The 16406-nt window shown below is 41.8% G+C and overlaps 1 protein-coding gene across 2 annotated transcripts; it reads left to right on the top strand.

Moving 5' to 3' along the window:
- The first annotated feature begins 928 nt into the window (after positions 1 to 928).
- On the top strand, positions 929 to 16002 carry ncapg (non-SMC condensin I complex, subunit G). 2 transcript variants are annotated; one of them, XM_028591725.1, is made up of 22 exons: positions 929 to 1011; positions 1315 to 1427; positions 1968 to 2201; positions 2657 to 2885; positions 3290 to 3435; positions 3563 to 3647; positions 4097 to 4289; positions 4381 to 4530; positions 8557 to 8697; positions 9505 to 9628; positions 9872 to 9961; positions 10833 to 11021; positions 11162 to 11272; positions 11739 to 11858; positions 12266 to 12502; positions 12617 to 12798; positions 12965 to 13130; positions 13767 to 13934; positions 14852 to 14975; positions 15240 to 15287; positions 15425 to 15494; positions 15648 to 16002. In XM_028591725.1, the coding sequence occupies exons 2-22, from the start codon at positions 1320 to 1322 to the stop codon at positions 15772 to 15774; spliced, it is 3042 nt and encodes a 1013-aa protein (XP_028447526.1). In that variant the 5' UTR covers positions 929 to 1011; positions 1315 to 1319; the 3' UTR covers positions 15775 to 16002. The 2 variants fall into 2 exon arrangements, with proteins under 2 accessions (XP_028447526.1, XP_028447532.1); XM_028591731.1 differs by having other exon boundaries at positions 955 to 1011; positions 1320 to 1427.
- Positions 16003 to 16406: the final 404 nt, after the last annotated feature.

Raw genomic sequence — 16406 nt, 5'->3', positions numbered from 1 at the left:
ATATCTAATGTAAGTGTTGTAAACTAATTGTGGTCACACAATTACTGTGTCCCTTCTGTTGGAGTGCACAGCTGGGTTTTTTATAGGCTACATCCATGTGTACAGCAAGCCAACTGTTACTTTTTTCAAAAATATTTTTTGGAATATAGGCTATTTAAGCACTAACGCCATAATCAATAAGCTAATTAAAAAAGACTTGACCACTTAAACAATAACATGACTGTCATTTATTATCTCAATAAATCTAATAATTATTTGATATGTAAAATGTTAGAAAAGGGGTGCCCGGAAGTCTAAGACTGCAAGACCTTGCCTTTGCAGGTGTGGCCCTTTGCTGCATGCCATTCCCCCTCTCTCACCCCTTTCATCTCTTCAGCTGTCCTGTCAATAAAGGCCTAAAAATGCCCCAAAAATCTTAAAAAAAACATTTGTTTGGCATGTTTTCTGATCTTGTGCAACATTGTCCAAAATCCCTAAGATAGCAAATATTCACAATTGGTTGCTGTTTCAAGGGACAATGTTGCTTTAAAAAAAAAATACTAAAACGATTCATCAATTATCAAAAAAGTTGCTGATTAATTTTCAACTTATAGACCTTTTTCACGGCAGACATTTTGACATGTCATAGTAGGAAAAGCACAGGTGTATTCAAAACCATTAATGATGGCTGCATTCCACTAGAAGAGGCCCTGGTATTAGGGTTATGATGATTCACTGAAATAGCTCACTGGGACACTTTATGGAATTGAGCCATCGTTAAGGTTATTAATTTCAGCTGTGCTTTTCCTACTATGAAAAGTCAAAATGTCTGCTGTGAAAAAGGTCCCTTGATTAATCAATTAATTGGTGTGTTTTACCTCTGCTACTTTTGTAGTTCCTGCCAGGCTAAATTCTGGGCAAATGAATAAAGGCTTTTAACGTCATTACGTGATAATCAATCTCAGTTCTCGCGAGAACACACAACTGTTTGAAAACAGGCGGCAGTGTTGCGAGAAGAAAACGGAACAGAAGGTACATTTCTAAAAGTCACGATAAGTTTAATTATTCAGTAAAATACAATGTCTGCTTTGATGTGCTAATAAAGGATGATGTAAAGTGTCTCTAGGGAATTGTATCCCATACGACGTAACTATGGAATGTTGTTTTTCTGCTGGAGTTGGATCGAGGAGGGGCTTTTAGCTAATGAGACACCAGAGACAAACATGCTGCTGCCGTTAGCATTAGTTAAAACGTTATTGGGGGTGTTAGTTACTGTGAGGAAAGCTCTTGCGGCTGATTGACTGATTCCGTCTTTTAATTTGGTTTTCTGTGAAGGAAAGATGACTGCAGACAATGAAATAGAGATTAAAGAGGCGTTTCAGCGCGCTCAGAAGGGTCACAATAACAAGGCAAAGCTGGTGGCAAGCCTGAAGAGCCGCTACAACAAGGTAAGTGCTGTGTTATGTGAAGCTATTATTATATGTAGGCTACTCTCGTCTCTACACTGTTTTAGACATACCACAAGTTCTCTCTCTCTCTCTCTCTCTCTCTCTCTCTCTCTCTCTCTCTCTCTCTCTCTGTGTGTGTGTGCGAGCAAAGATATTTGTATAAATAGCCCCAAATGCAACTTGAAAAGGTAGTGGCAAACAAAAGGCAAAGAAAAGTTTAAATCCACTACTTAAAAGTATTTAAGTTGGAGCAGACCTTAAGTTTTCTAAAGGTTTGTTCTAAATATGTGGTACAAAGAAACTGAAAGCTGCGTCTCTGTGTTTTGTGTTGACCCTGGGGACAGTAAGCTAGCCTGTCGACCTGAGAGGTCCGGAATGTATGTATTCTGTTGTGAATGAATGTTGCCAAAACTCATGACTTGGTTTCACATATTGCCCATTTTCACCATTTTTTTTTTTTTTTTTTTGAAACTATTGTTTCTCCTGGTTTGCATCCTCTGTCACCTGTGATTGATGACATCCTCCCATCTCCTCAACCAGCTTGAGGACAAGACACTGTTCCATGAGGAGTTTGTCCACTACCTGAAGTACGCCATGATTGTCTACAAGCGTGAACCTGCAGTTGAAAATGTCATAGAGTTTGTCGTGAGGTTTGCCACGAGTTTCCAGTCTCCACCTAAAACAGAGGAGGAGGAGGAAGAGGAGGAGGAGGAAGAAGAAGATGCTGAGGATGATCATCCATTTTTGAGTTTCATCTTCAATTTCCTGTTGGAGGTATAAACATTATTACACAAGTGTATGTTTGTTCTATGTATACTAAATGATTACAAGAGATCAACTTTGATAGATACATGTTTATCATTTGCAGCAAACTTTAAAAATTAATCTTTTATTCCCGAATACTTTTCCTACGATGATAACAAAACCTCTCTGACTTTGTTGTAAGAATTTGCTGTAGAGTGAAGCCCTGGTGTGATTGATGTGTCTGCTGCCTCTTAATCAGATTTTTGTCCTGTCCCATCTGTCTCTTTTCTCTTCCTGTTGGACTCCATCCGTTTCTCACTCCTACACTTTCCTTTGGTATGCAACCCCTTTTTCTCTGTCCCGCTTGTCCTTTTTCCTTTGATCCATGTCCACTCTTGTCGGCCTCTTTCTCCCCAATCCTGTCTTGCTCCTCTTTTTTCCACTTCTTCTCCCAAACTGTTTGGACTGCCTTCCTTTCTTCTCAGTCTCATAAAGCCAATAGCCATGCGGTGCGTTTTCGTGTGTGCCAGCTGATCAACAAGTTGCTAGGCAGTATGGCAGAAAATGCCCAGATAGACGACGACCTCTTTGATCACATCCACCAAGCCATGCTGGTCCGTGTCACTGACAAGTTCCCCAATGTAAGGATTCAGGCTGCTTTGGCCATGACGCGTTTACAACAGCCAAAGGATCCTGACTGTCCAACCATCAACGGTTTGTGTTTGTTTTTCTATCCCTGCCTACACTGTTTTTCATTTGACAGAACAAATGCAAATGCAGAAAAATATTATGCTTTCGTCTTTTTAGAATAATATGTTTATCATTGTTCAACTTTAAAATATGCAGCTTATAGTGCATTTCTTTAATGACCAAATTTGAGACATCACTGTTTAAACGTATCTGTTGTACTAAGATTACAAGGCCATGAAGAGAGTGGAAATGCCCATTCCCACTGGTCAAGTGTCACTTTTAATCTTAGTATAGTCTTTAATCACCACTCTTTGGAGTAGCCTTTTTGTGTGTGATTTGTATATGTAAAGTATGTTTTTATATCTTTCTCCTTGTCATTGACCCTCTAATTGTCTAATGCTCTTATTTTTTTTTTTTCCACTGTTCAGCGTACATGTTGATTCTGGATAATGATTCTAATGCTGAAGTGCGACGTGCCGTTCTTTCCTGCATTGCGATGTCCCCTCGGACCCTCCCTAAAGTACTTGCACGCACCCGGGACATCAAAGAGAACGTCCGCAAGCTAGCTTACCAGGTAGCTACAAATGCAGTCAAATGTTCCGGTATAAATTCATGCACGCACAAGTACATAAATAAATAACATATCTCGATCTGAATGAACACTCGTTGCAAACTTTCTATCTTTTGTTATCCGTTTTAAGGTTCTGGCTGACAAAGTTCACATTAAAGCTTTGACCATCGCACAGAGAGTTAGTCTACTGCAGCAGGGTCTCCATGACACCTCGGGTAATAATGATTTCCTTTTGCCTGTGTGCATGCAACATTACATTTACAGACACGTTCAATTATGTACTTGCACTTTCAGTAAGCAGAAAATCCATTAAAGCTGCAAGAAACAAAACATTTTTTTAAAAGTTAATCTGTTCACTTATTGTCAAAATTGTTTAGTTTATGAATTAAAAAAAAAGAATGTCCACTATTTTTCCCTGCCTAAGGTGTGGTCTTTAAATGTTTTGACCAGCAGTGCAAAACAGCAGAAAAAAAGTGCACGTTCTCACATTGGAGTTGCTGCAACCAGTGATTTATAAAAAGAGAGAGAAAAAACCCAGTTATGGCTGGCTAAAACAGCTACTCATTTTCGAGTGATTTTCTGTTGATCATGAATTGATTGTTTCAGCTCTGAACTAGCCACATTGTGGCTATTTAATATGTCTGATGGTCTGTGTGTGTTGTAGAAGCGGTGAGGGAGGTGGTTTGTTCTCGTGTACTGCCGTCCTGGATGCTTCGGCTGGACGGTGACTTCATAGAGCTGCTCCACAGGCTGGATGTAGAGAACTGTGCCCAAACAGCTCTGGACACACTGAAAGCCATCTTCAAAGGCACACCTACTGAAGAACTGCTGCAGAACAGAGCGCAGCTCGACAACAGGTATACTTCAAACTCTGTCTCTCTGGCTCTCGCATGTTGTGACATAATTAAGAAATCGTCTGAAGTTAGAGATTATGTGTGTTTTCAACAGGAAGCTGATCCCAGTGGACTCTCTGTCCTGTGAGAATGTGCTTTACTGGAGAGCTCTGTACGAGTTCATCAAGGCTAAAGGAGAAGAAGGTGATGAAATACTGGAGCAAGTTTTACCAGATGCTGCCACTTATGCAGACTACCTCTGCGGGTAAGAGAAGAGACAGTTCACTGGATTACATTAATAGTTTTCTTGTTGTCTGCTGTATATTTTAGCCATACCACAGAGTAAATTCTGGACCAGAGAATTGATTAGTAGCAACAGGCTCTACAGTCATTTTTTTCTTGTAGTTAAAGGATGGTTTCACAATTTTAAAACAAGTATGTCTCAAAAGTCAGATGCCCATATGAACACTGAAACGGACTGGTCTTGCTGTAAACATTCCTCCTGTTCATATTTGGGACTAACATCCAGTTCTTCCGTGCAAAAACACATGCAAAACCTTATCCAAGTTAATGTTTCTTTAGTAGACTAAGTTACACAAATCTTTTTTAAGTTTTAACTTTTTTTGTTCCTTCACTGCAGCTCAGAATGTAAACAGTATGGGACACTTTAAAGAGGGAATTCTCTACTAAAAAGGATTTAACTTTGGAATGTATTTACAGTGGGGGAAATAAGTATTTGACCCCTTGCTGATTTTGCGGGTTTGCCCACTTACAAAGAATGCAAAAATCTACAATTTTAATCATATGTACATTCTAACAGTGAAAGACAGAATCCCAAAGAAAATTCCAGAAAATCACATCATATGAATTTATTAAAATTGATAACCATCTGATGAGGAAAAACAAGTATTTGACCCCCTGGACAAACAGCAAGTATTCTGGCTCCTACAAGCCAGTTAGTCTTTCTTTAAGACACAGCCCCAATCCGAACCAATTATCTACATCAAATACACCTGCCTCACCTCGTTACCTGTATAAAAGACACTTGTCAACACCCAAACAACCAGCATCCAACATCACCACCATGGGCAAGACCAAAGAGCTTTCTCACGGACATCAGGGACAAGATTGTTGATCTGCACAAGGCTGGGATGGGCTACAAGAGAATCGGAAAGCAACTTGGAGAGAAAAGATCAACTGTCGGTGCAGTTATCAGGAAATGGAAGAAGCACCACACCACCGCCAACCTCCCTCGGTCTGGGCCTCCACACAAGATCTTGCCTCGTGGGGTGTCCCTGATCATGCGAACGGTGAGGAATCATCCCAAAACCACAAGGGGGGAACTGATGAATCAACTGAAGGCAGCTGGGACCACAGTTACAAAAGAAACGGTTGGTAACACACTACGCCGTCATGGATTGAAATCCTGCAGCGCACGCAAGGTCCCCCTGCTCAAGAAGAAACATGTACAGGCCCGCATGAAGTTCGCCATTCACCACCTGGACGACTCAGAAGAGGCCTGGAAGAAGGTGATGTGGTCAGATGAGACCAAAATAGAACTGGCCTCAACTCAACTCGTCGTGTTTGGAGGGCAAAGAACACCGAGTACAACCCAAAGAACACCATCCCCACGGTCAAGCATGGTGGTGGCAACATCATGCTTTGGGGGTGCTTTTCAGCCAAGGGGACGGGACAACTCCATCGTATTGAGGGGAGGATGGACGGGGCCATGTATCGTGGAATTCTGGACCGACATCTCCTTCCCTCAGTGAGAGAGCTGAAGATGGGTCGAGGATGGGTGTTTCAGCACAACGACCCTAAGCACACCGCCAAAGCAACAAAAGAGTGGCTGAAGAAGAAACACATCAAGGTTCTGGAGTGGCCTAGCCAGTCTCCAGACCTGAATCCGATTGAAAATCTTTGGAGGGAGCTTAAAATTCGAGTTGCCAGGCGACAACCTCGGAACCTGAATGATTTGGAGGCTGTCTGCAGGGAGGAGTGGGCCAACATCCCTGCCGAAATGTGCACAAACCTTGTCACCAACTATAAAAACCGTTTGACATCTGTGCTGGCCAATATAATGAAAAATAATGGCTTTTCTACAAAATATTAACATGCTGTTTGTCCAGGGGGTCAAATACTTGTTTTTCCTCATCAGATGGTTATCAATTTTAATAAATTCATATGATGTGATTTTCTGGAATTTTCTTTGGGATTCTGTCTTTCACTGTTAGAATGTACATATGATTAAAATTGTAGATTTTTGCATTCTTTGTAAGTGGGCAAACCTGCAAAATCAGCAAGGGGTCAAATACTTATTTCCCCCACTGTACCTTCTGTTTAATGGTACGTGTCCATATAGGCGTTTTCACAGAAGATATCGCCCCGCTTCCCAGTATTGTACGCTAGTGGGCTTTCCACCAGCTCTGATCAGTTTCTCTTCACTGACCACAGACAAGCAAAGAAAACAGGCTACAGCCTCATACAACAAGCCTGATGGCTGCGCCTGATTGGGCGAAAGCATCACGTGGGGGCTGTCTGCTCCCAGCTTTCAAAAATAGTTCACCGAAATGTGTATCTGAAAAAAGAATTAAGCGAGAAATAGGCTATGCAGCTGCTGAATGTGTCTTCATTTCAGATCGACAACAGTCAGTTAAAAAGATTTTCGTCAGCTTTTGAGAGGCGCCGAGCTGGAAACTCCTCATTTGCATGAAGTTGCCTGGATTCAACTTCATGCAAACGAGGAGAGGGCGACTCGACGCACCGCTTCTCCAAAGTCCCTGTGATGCTAGCTGCTCTCATAGAAATTAATGTGAAGCATGGAAATGACACTGACAATGGACACACACCATAACTCAGTCTGCCAAAGCCTAATATTTATGTCAGATAAAGTTTTGAATATATTTTTGCAAAGAATGAGGATTGAATTTTGTCCCCCATCACTTATATTGAAAGCACATTAGAAAGGGATCTTTTAATGTCCCACATGAACAGGAGGAAAGACTAGCAAAACATTTTCATGTTGTTCACATGGGCCTGACTACTGTTTTAGGGAGGATCGGATATCGGGCCAAGACTGCCTCATATAGCTGGATCGGGTATCCGTGACAATGGGTCCGATCTCTTCAATTCTTCATTATTATTATTATTATTATTATTATTATTATTATTATTATTTCAATAATAAATAACAGTTCATTAGATTTATAACTATGTATTCATTTGTTACATTTCATTTTACAAAGTTAGAAAAGCAGTGTTTAAGTCGAGCCTGATGTTGTTACACTATGGTTCATTTAATTATGTATAACTTACACATAATTAAATGATCCCAGTCATTTCCACACAGTGAGACAGAGAGCTTATTATCTAAACACTGGTATCAGATTGGAACTTGTTATTGGCCGGTGCCCAAATCCCAGGTATGATATTGGGACTGAAAAAGTCGGCTCGGTGCATCCCTAATTTTAACACAGATTTCAAAAAATTGTAAACCTAACACATTTTAAAGTGGTATTATGTAGTTACTTTGTAATACTCAGAACAGAACATCTAACCCAGTAGCCATAATGCTCATGTTGTTACTCAGGTATCTGAATGCAGCTCCGCTGTTCTCAGAGGAACTCTTTCTTTATGTAATGGTGTGGCTAACTCATTGCTTACGTTCCATTTAACCTAGTTATTTTAAAGTGTAGCATTCATATAAAAAAGACAATCCCAGAAAAAAAATATTTTTTTCTTAAATTTATGTGATCAAAGCCAGATACTTGAAAAACAGCTGTGATCAAGTTGACATGCCTCAGGGACCCAACAGATAATGTACTATAACTACTTTGATATGTAGCTGCAGACTGGCACTCTAGTATACTAGACTGGTCCTAGAACACAGTAACACTTCTGAATTTTCTGTTTCTTTGCGCCAATAATGTTTTATTCTTATAGATCTAGTTTTGCTTTTGATGGCTAGACCACAACATGCATCTGGAGACATTGTGATTGAGATTAAGAAACTTCTACAAAGCCTTCTTTCATCTTCAAGTTAGCTTTAACCAAACTGCATACCACACACTGAATATACTCTGAATTGGTTGCTTATAATCTTATATTGGCATAAATCGCAGAATGCCTTCTTCCACACTCATCATATCATCAATGTAGGAGGATTCTGCTGTTTTACCACCTGCCTAATGCATGTGATGCTGTAGTGTGAAATGCTCCTTAGTGACCCTGTTAACATTTATCTAATCTGAGCGTGCTCTGAGAGCTGTTGTATAACTCTTGACTCTTGCAGGTATCTGAAGGCAGTGCCTTTGCTGTCAGAGGAACAGAGGGCTGACTTTACCCAGCTGGAGCTCGTCATGACCAAGGAGTTCATCGCCCAACAGCTCATCCATCTCATCGGATGTCTGGACACCAATGAGGAGGGCGGCAGGTAAGATAAGGAAACAAGTTGTGTTAAGATAAGGAACAGATGTTGTGTGAGGTAACAAACGTGGAATGGGCAAGGAGTGGGACAGTACTGAGAGGGAAAGGGAAGGAGGGATCATATACGACGAATGAGGAAAGGAGAGATATTTTAGTAGTATCTGTTTATTCAGCTACTAAGAGCAGGAGGTCAGATTTGAGAGAGGCATGGATGGGACGGTAAGAGGTTTTGAGGAAAGGACTGGTATGAAGGCGAGTGGGGAGAACAAGTGCTTCTTTTTTTGGACACAATTTTCTGAGGGTGAAAGTTGGGAGCGAAGGAAAGGGGCTTAAAAGGAAGGACTAGAAACTAAGATTTAGTTATTCTGTTGAACAAGAAAAATTATTATTAACTTGATAAGAATAAATTTAATGCTACACTGTTTCTTAGATATGTCAATGCAATTAGTTTCCTTAATCGTGTTGACCTCATTTTTATCCTGATTGTTTATAATATGACCAGTGTAGGAGTTAGACCAGTCTAGTTAAAGTTATGGACTGGATTATTATTGGGGCTTTTTGACCTTTTTATTGGATAGGACAGCTGAAGACAGGAATGTGGCAAGGGCTGAGCCTTGGTACATGGTACATTTGAAATTCCGACAATCTATTGAAATCTGCAAAATGTGTACATTTAGTTGGGTAAGAAATCTATAGTGTCAGTAATGTTTGTTTTGCCTGGCAAAATCCTTAATTTTGTTCAGTTTGCCAAATATTCTCATCAGCTTGTTGAGGTGTTTATAGTCAGACTTGTCATGTTGTAATGCTTTTGTAGGAAGCGCGTGTTGGCTGTCCTGCAGGAGATGTTAGCTCTTCCACAGACTCCCTCCTCCCTGGTCTCCCTTCTCATGGAAAAACTCCTCACCCTCGTTCCTGATGACCACAGACGCATACAGACTGTAAGTTGCATTTTACACTTACATGTGCCCTTCATAGATTTAGTTGACCGACCAATTAGGCAAAAATGAAAATGCAAAAGCTGAAATTATTTATCAATGTTTCCAGATGTTGAATGCGTGAATTAAACGGTCCTATGCCACAAAAGGTTTGAGATGTCACATAATTAAACAGATTTTCTATTCGGTGGGGGTATTGTTACCACGGAGAGTGACGTCTAAATGAGCTGGCTTTGTGTGCCATAGGTGGCAGAACTCATCTCCGATCTGAGGGAGCCCATCAACGAGGCCAGTCAGCCAGTGGATGAGAACATGAGCCGCCGGCAGCAGGTCCAGGTGGGCAACACTCTGCCAACTGAAAGCACCCAGAAGCAATTAGATTCAGTAATCCCATCCAAATACCCTACTGTTTTTTTTTTTTTTTTTTTTGAATGGATGAAAACACCCCATATTGGCACACTGCTAACTTGTATTTGGTAAAAAAGTTAATCATTACAAAGATACAGAAAGATTGAATCCTACAAACGGATATTCAGGTTTCCTTTATTATGAATGAACCGAATAACTAAATATATGAAAGGTTTACGCATTTTAAAATTGAGATAACAAGCAATCTTATCTTTCCTAAGTCTTCTCTGTTCTGTGCTCTATTTACATTCCGTCTGTTTCTATCTGTCCATCCCTCTGTACCTCCAGCTAGCAGATGGTTTGTATTTTGAGGCAAAGCATGTTTTCAGTGATGTGGAAGGTGCATATCATGCCAATCTGGTCCTTGCCTGGTTTATTCAGGTCCAGTAGTTTTCCCTTTTTTAATATTGAAACATGTTTTCCCTTCTTTAACCTCTGTGAGAGTCACACGGTAGGAACAAAATAAGGCACAGAGAGGGATTGCTCACAACTTTGTCAATACTCCCTTCCCCATCTTTCAACACTGACACTAAAAGTATTTAATATCGTGGAGGCCCAACAGCTGCTGAGGAAGTTAATCCTTGCCCAGGTGTATGACTTCCATCCCCTCCGTGCACCTGCTCGCTCGCCAGCTCGACCCTTTTTCAGTCCGTAAAGGCAAAGTAGGCCCTGGAGGTTTGTCACCTGGCCCAGAGCCCCGGGTGGTGGTGGTGTTTTTCCTGTAAATAGAGGCGTAGTTGCCCGTCTCAACAGTCAAGAATCCTCTGGAGTGTATTTCAGCTGTTTATTTCCCCTCCAGCTAGCAGAGGTGAAGGTGTGTATCTTGGAGGCTAAACAAACCCTGGAGGACTGTATCACTACCCAGGACTTCAGCCGTGCTGCAGATCTGAAGGACTCCATCACCGAGCTGGAGAACCGCAGGAACCAGATCATCCAGGACATCGCAGAGAGCAGCCAGCCGGCCGACAAGGAGACCCGCACCGAGAAGGTACGTAGCCACGCAGGAAGCACCGCCTCATTTAATAATTTACTCTATATAGCTAAGAGATTTTCCTCCTGGAATAAAAATGGAGAAAGGTCTTAACACCTGTTTTGGTTTTCTTTCTTTTTTCTTTTTTTTTTCCCCAGAATGACCCGGAGACTCTTCTAAGGTGTCTAACAATGTGTGCAGAACTGCTGAAGCAAATGAGCATCAAGACACGAATTGGTCCAACTATTAGTGCCTTAATGTCCTCACTGGTAAATCTACACTGCATACATGATCATATTTTTTACTTCAATGTTCCTGTAGATGTACAGATAACAAGCTCCAACTGGATCTGGAAATCATTAAGTATCAGAACCAAATTATCTGCCATAGTTTTGGTTAGTAGGTATTAATGCAGATTATAACAAAGTCAACTGCATATTTCTTCTCCTTTATGTGTAAAAGGATCCAATGTTGTTTCACTTGCATTTCTAACTTTGTACCACCTTGTCTCTCAGGCTGAGACCTTTTCTACAAAGTTACTGGTTTAAAAAAAAGAAACCTCTAATGTTAACGATGGCTCTGTCTGATGGCTCTTAGCTTTTTAACGCCTTACAATTATAGTAATATCTTTCACTGAAGATTTGGAGTAAAGTAGTAGTAGTAGTAGTAGTAGTAGTGGTAGTGGTAAAGTCAGTAAAAGTTGGTGGATGTCACTATTTTCTCCATCTCTGTCAGGTCCTGCCCAGTATAGCAAATGCTCACCCTGCTGTCCGTAACATGGCCGTGCTGTGTCTGGGAACATGCACCCTGCACAGCAAGGAGCTGGCCAAAACCCACATGGTCCTGCTGCTGCAGGTAATGTAATACACGTGTGTTTTATCCACCAAACATTCAAATACATTCATACATATTAAAGGCAAAGGTACTTTATTTGTCACATACACGTAGCGAAATTTATTCTCTGCATTTAACCCATCCCTCAAAGGAGCAGTGGGCAGCCAATCACAGCGCCCGGGGACCAACTCCAGATCTGAGCCAGTGCCTTGATCAAGGGCACTGACTGGAGAACCTAGTACATGTACATGTTAACCACACAAGTCACCCAAATTACAACAAAATAAGACACTTAACCCCTAGTTGCTCCAGAGGAGTGGGACCTCTGACATATATAGCAATTGTAAGTCGCTTTGGATTAAAAAAAAAAAAAAAAAGTCAGCTAAATGACATGTAATGTAATGGTGTGTGTGCGTGTGTTTGTTCAGATTGCCCAGCTGGATGAGGTAAAGATCCGTATCAGTGCTCTGCGGGCCATCATCGACCTGCTGCTGCTGTTTGGCTTCCAGCTGCTCTCTGATCCAGCTGCTACTCCGACGGTCCTGCACTCCCAGTCACCAGACAGACAGGAGGAGGACGCACCCGTGGCCGAGGAGAAGGGAGATGTACCAGAGGACACCGCACAGAGTATACTTGTGATGCTTTCAGAGTTCCTGGACAGTGAGGTGAGGTTGAGGGTGAAATATTTACTCAACGAACTGAAGTATGTATCAAGTTCTCCTGGGTGTAAAGTAGCCGGAGACAGTTTTATTGTACTAATCTGTGTTCAACCGTTTCAGCTGTCTGACCTGCGTACAGAGACAGCGGAGGGCCTGGCCAAATTAATGTACAACGGCCGTATCTCCAGCGCCAAGATGTTCTCCCGTCTGGTGCTGCTGTGGTACAATCCTGTCACCGAGGGCGACACCCGGCTACGCCACTGCCTCGGCGTCTTCTTCCAGCTCTACGCCCGCGAGAGCAGGTCACACATTCACACATACTCAGGCAAACCATGCACTATGTGGTCATTTGATTTATTACACCTGTGCTTTTCCCGTCCTCTTGTTATTAGTTTGATTACTGGCCTGGGTGAAGTTATTGGTTATGTGGCATAAACTAATATGGAGAGTGTCTTTGTGTTTTATTAGGGTCCACCAGGAGGTGGTGGAGGAGGGCTTCCTGCCGACTGTTCGAACTCTGATGAATGCTCCAGCCACCTCTCCGCTAGCTGAGGTGGATATTAACAATGTGGTCGAGCTACTTGTCGAGCTGACTCGTCCGAGTGCACTTATTAAGGCCTCCGCTAACACCGAGGTAAGAAAAATACCCAGAACTACTGTGAACTCCCAAAACCCTCAGTGATCAATCTGGGTTGTTCTTTATTAGTAGAGCTGGGCAATATATCGATACTGTGATATGAGACTAGATATCGTCTCAGATTTTGGATATCGTAATACGGCATAAGTGAACAGTAAAGTGATGTCATTTTCTGAACTTACCAGACTGTTGTAACTGTTCTGTTTATATGCCTTTACCCACTTAGTCATTATATTCACATTACTGATGATGAAAAACTCATTGTGTAAATATTTTGTGAAAGCACCAATAGTCAACATTACACTATCGTTGCGGTATCAATATCGAGGGATTTGGTCAAAAATATCGTGATATTTGATTTTCTCCATATCGTCCAACCCTACTTATTAGCATTTGTTTTTACTGGTGCTCTGTGGGTAGAAAGCAATATAATGAAAAGCTCAAATGCATAACCATTTCTTCATCCCAGATGAAGGACTCAAATCTCTTGAATGCTTCAGTTCATGTTAGAACATGCAGAGCTTTCACAACTAACTATTTACAATTTTTTATTATTTTTTTTAAAGGCTTAATATGATAACATCTCAATGAGGCAAAAACAAATTGAATTTATTGAGTTAATATGTCTTTTAGGAGGTGTGTGTCCATGACTACTTGGCGGTGCGTATGTGTGGGGAGATGTTGAAGGACCCCACAGCCCCTGAGGTGCGTCTCTATGCCAAGACTCTAAGCAACCTGGAGCTCAGCAGAGATGAGACTGTCAGGAAAGACCTGCAGATGCTGCTGCAGCAGCTTGTACAGGTACAGACACCACGACACTAAAGAGTCTAGTCATGCTAGCAACTCTGTGAGGCTGTACCAAGGGGCTAAGCCAGCCTCCACAAAGCGTAGCTATCGAGCCATTTTGATGCTAACAAGCCATCACCCCCCGTTAGCATTCCATTGACTGCCATTCATTTTGGCGTCACTTTGACAGCAAATAACTTTACATCTGAAGCGTTTAAAGACTTTATTTGTCCATTGTTTATTTCTAAAGAAACATGACAATGTATAAAAGGCTCCATTACCTTGTACCTCACGTTATGGCTCCGTAGCAGACGTTTTTATAAAAATAGGCTAACGATTGTGTCATAACCACGCGACTTACTGTTGCATAGTAGAGGAATTACCATATAGTAGATTTCTCTTGGCACAGCTACCAGAAGACTTACAACTTTCAGACAGGTTGCTCACGTCACATCTACGTCTTCGAGCTCAGTTGGAGGCTGCGCAGTAACGCTCAGTCCTCAGTCTTCTAATATCCTTCACTGGTCTCCGTCCAGAGCAGCCCGTCTGTGGGCTGTACTTGGGCACAGCGATGCCCTAAGCTAAATGCTTACGAACACAATGACAATGCTAACATGCTGCTGTTGAGTAGGTTTAATGTTTACAATGTTAACCGTTAATTCCGCGTGTTAGCATGCTAATTAGCACCAAACCCAAAGAACAGCTGAGGCTAGTGGGACTATAATTAGTTTAATTTAATCCTAAAACAAAGCATTGCACACATTGGAATTTTGATCCATCGAACCAATGTTGAGATACGTCAGTCTGGACCAAAAGAACAACATACGTCCATCCCAAGAACACACAGCCTTTCATGCTATTTGATGTATTTGTATATCTGCCTCTTGAAAGGCCTGATGTTTAATTTCTCCTCTTTCCGTCCTTTTCTTCAGGTGGTGAAGGATCGTGTCCTTCTTCGTGCCCTGGAGAAAATGATTTATCAGCTAGTGGACTCCAAAGAACAGGCTGAGCTCCTCAGCGCTAGCGCACTACAACCAGTGGATGTCAATGCAGATGGTAAACATGCAAACACTGACAGTCTGTCTAAGACAGCCTGACATCTCACCCACTATCCGTAACAAATGTTGCTTTCTCTGTCTAATTAGATTTACACCCCACACGTTTGTGTCAACTCTTCCTGTAAAAGGATTATGTCTTATTACCAGACTTTTAGCTAAGTGGATTGAAAATGCCTCTACATCGCAATCGGTGTCTGTAGAGACAGGAATACAGCTAGCACAGAGAGGAACTGCAAAAATGTCTGTCTTTATCTCTCCACAGAGGTGGCAACAGACGATCCATCTAAATCTGCCAAGAGAGCCAAAAGAGGTAATGCAGGTTCTGTATACTCATCTAAAACTGCAGTTGTTCATAGGGCCTCTATATTTTTAGAGCTATTCTTGTCTACTGGAGTCTAGGAGTTGACTCAGCACTGCAAGGTAACCCGAGTGTTTGTGTACACACAGGTCAGAGGAAAGCCTGCACAGCCAAAGGGGGCAAAAAGTCGAGCAGGAGGGCAGAGTCATCAGAGGAGAGGTGAGTGTTTTCAGTTAACTCTTGATAGCACACAAGGAAACTAATGTCCTCCCTTTTAGAAATATGTATACCTATGATGAATTAACAATTCGATACCATCACTTTTTATATTCACATTCTCATATTCATCTGCTCCCTTTTTGTTTTGGCCAGTGATGGAGAAAATGTTCCAGAGTCAGTTCCTGTGGTGCGTCCCTCACGGAGGGCCAAGACTGCAGCTCTAGAGAAGACGAAGCTGGACCTCAACACCCTCATCAACCAGGAGGCCAATGTGTCGTAGGAGTCAGGTTATTAATAGTTCATGCAAAAATGGAAATTTGTTACTTTTTGATGTGGAGCTATTCACTTACTTTTATAGTAAAAATTGACAAATGAACCAAACCTTCTCTGACTGCAAGCCCTTACCATGGGGTCACCTCTTATAAATTGTCATATTTCCCTTTTATTTCTGTATGCCTCCCAGTTTCAGATTGTCATTTTAATCATTAAAGTGAAATATGTCAATAAAGCGTGTCCTCTTTTCATTTTCACAAAACCAGATCAGTGGTCCCCAACCTTCAGTATGGACATTAGTTGTGAGCAGTTCTCCAGAAGTGAGTGTTTCTTCTCAGACAATTTATTTTTAAAGATTTTTTTGGGGGGCTTTTTTTCACTTTATTTATAGAGAGACGGGGGATGACACGCAGCAATGGGCCGCAGGTCGGCTTTGAACCCGGGCCGCTGCAAAGGCCTCCGCCTACACGGGGCGCACGCTCTTACTGGGTGAGCTAGAGGTCACCCCTCTCCTCAGACATTTAATTGTTGGATTGACAGAGTGGTGAAAATCCAGTATTTCACAAAATAAAAAACTAAATCCTTATAGCCAGTCCCTCCAGGATGTCGCCGAGTGAGAGAGAGCTTGTTTCCGATATG

Source organism: Perca flavescens, chromosome 2, assembly GCF_004354835.1.
Source record: "Perca flavescens isolate YP-PL-M2 chromosome 2, PFLA_1.0, whole genome shotgun sequence".
Taxonomy (NCBI): Eukaryota; Metazoa; Chordata; class Actinopteri; order Perciformes; family Percidae; genus Perca; species Perca flavescens.
The sequence above is the reverse complement of the archived record's forward strand: the minus strand, read 5'-3'. Positions and strand labels throughout refer to the sequence as shown.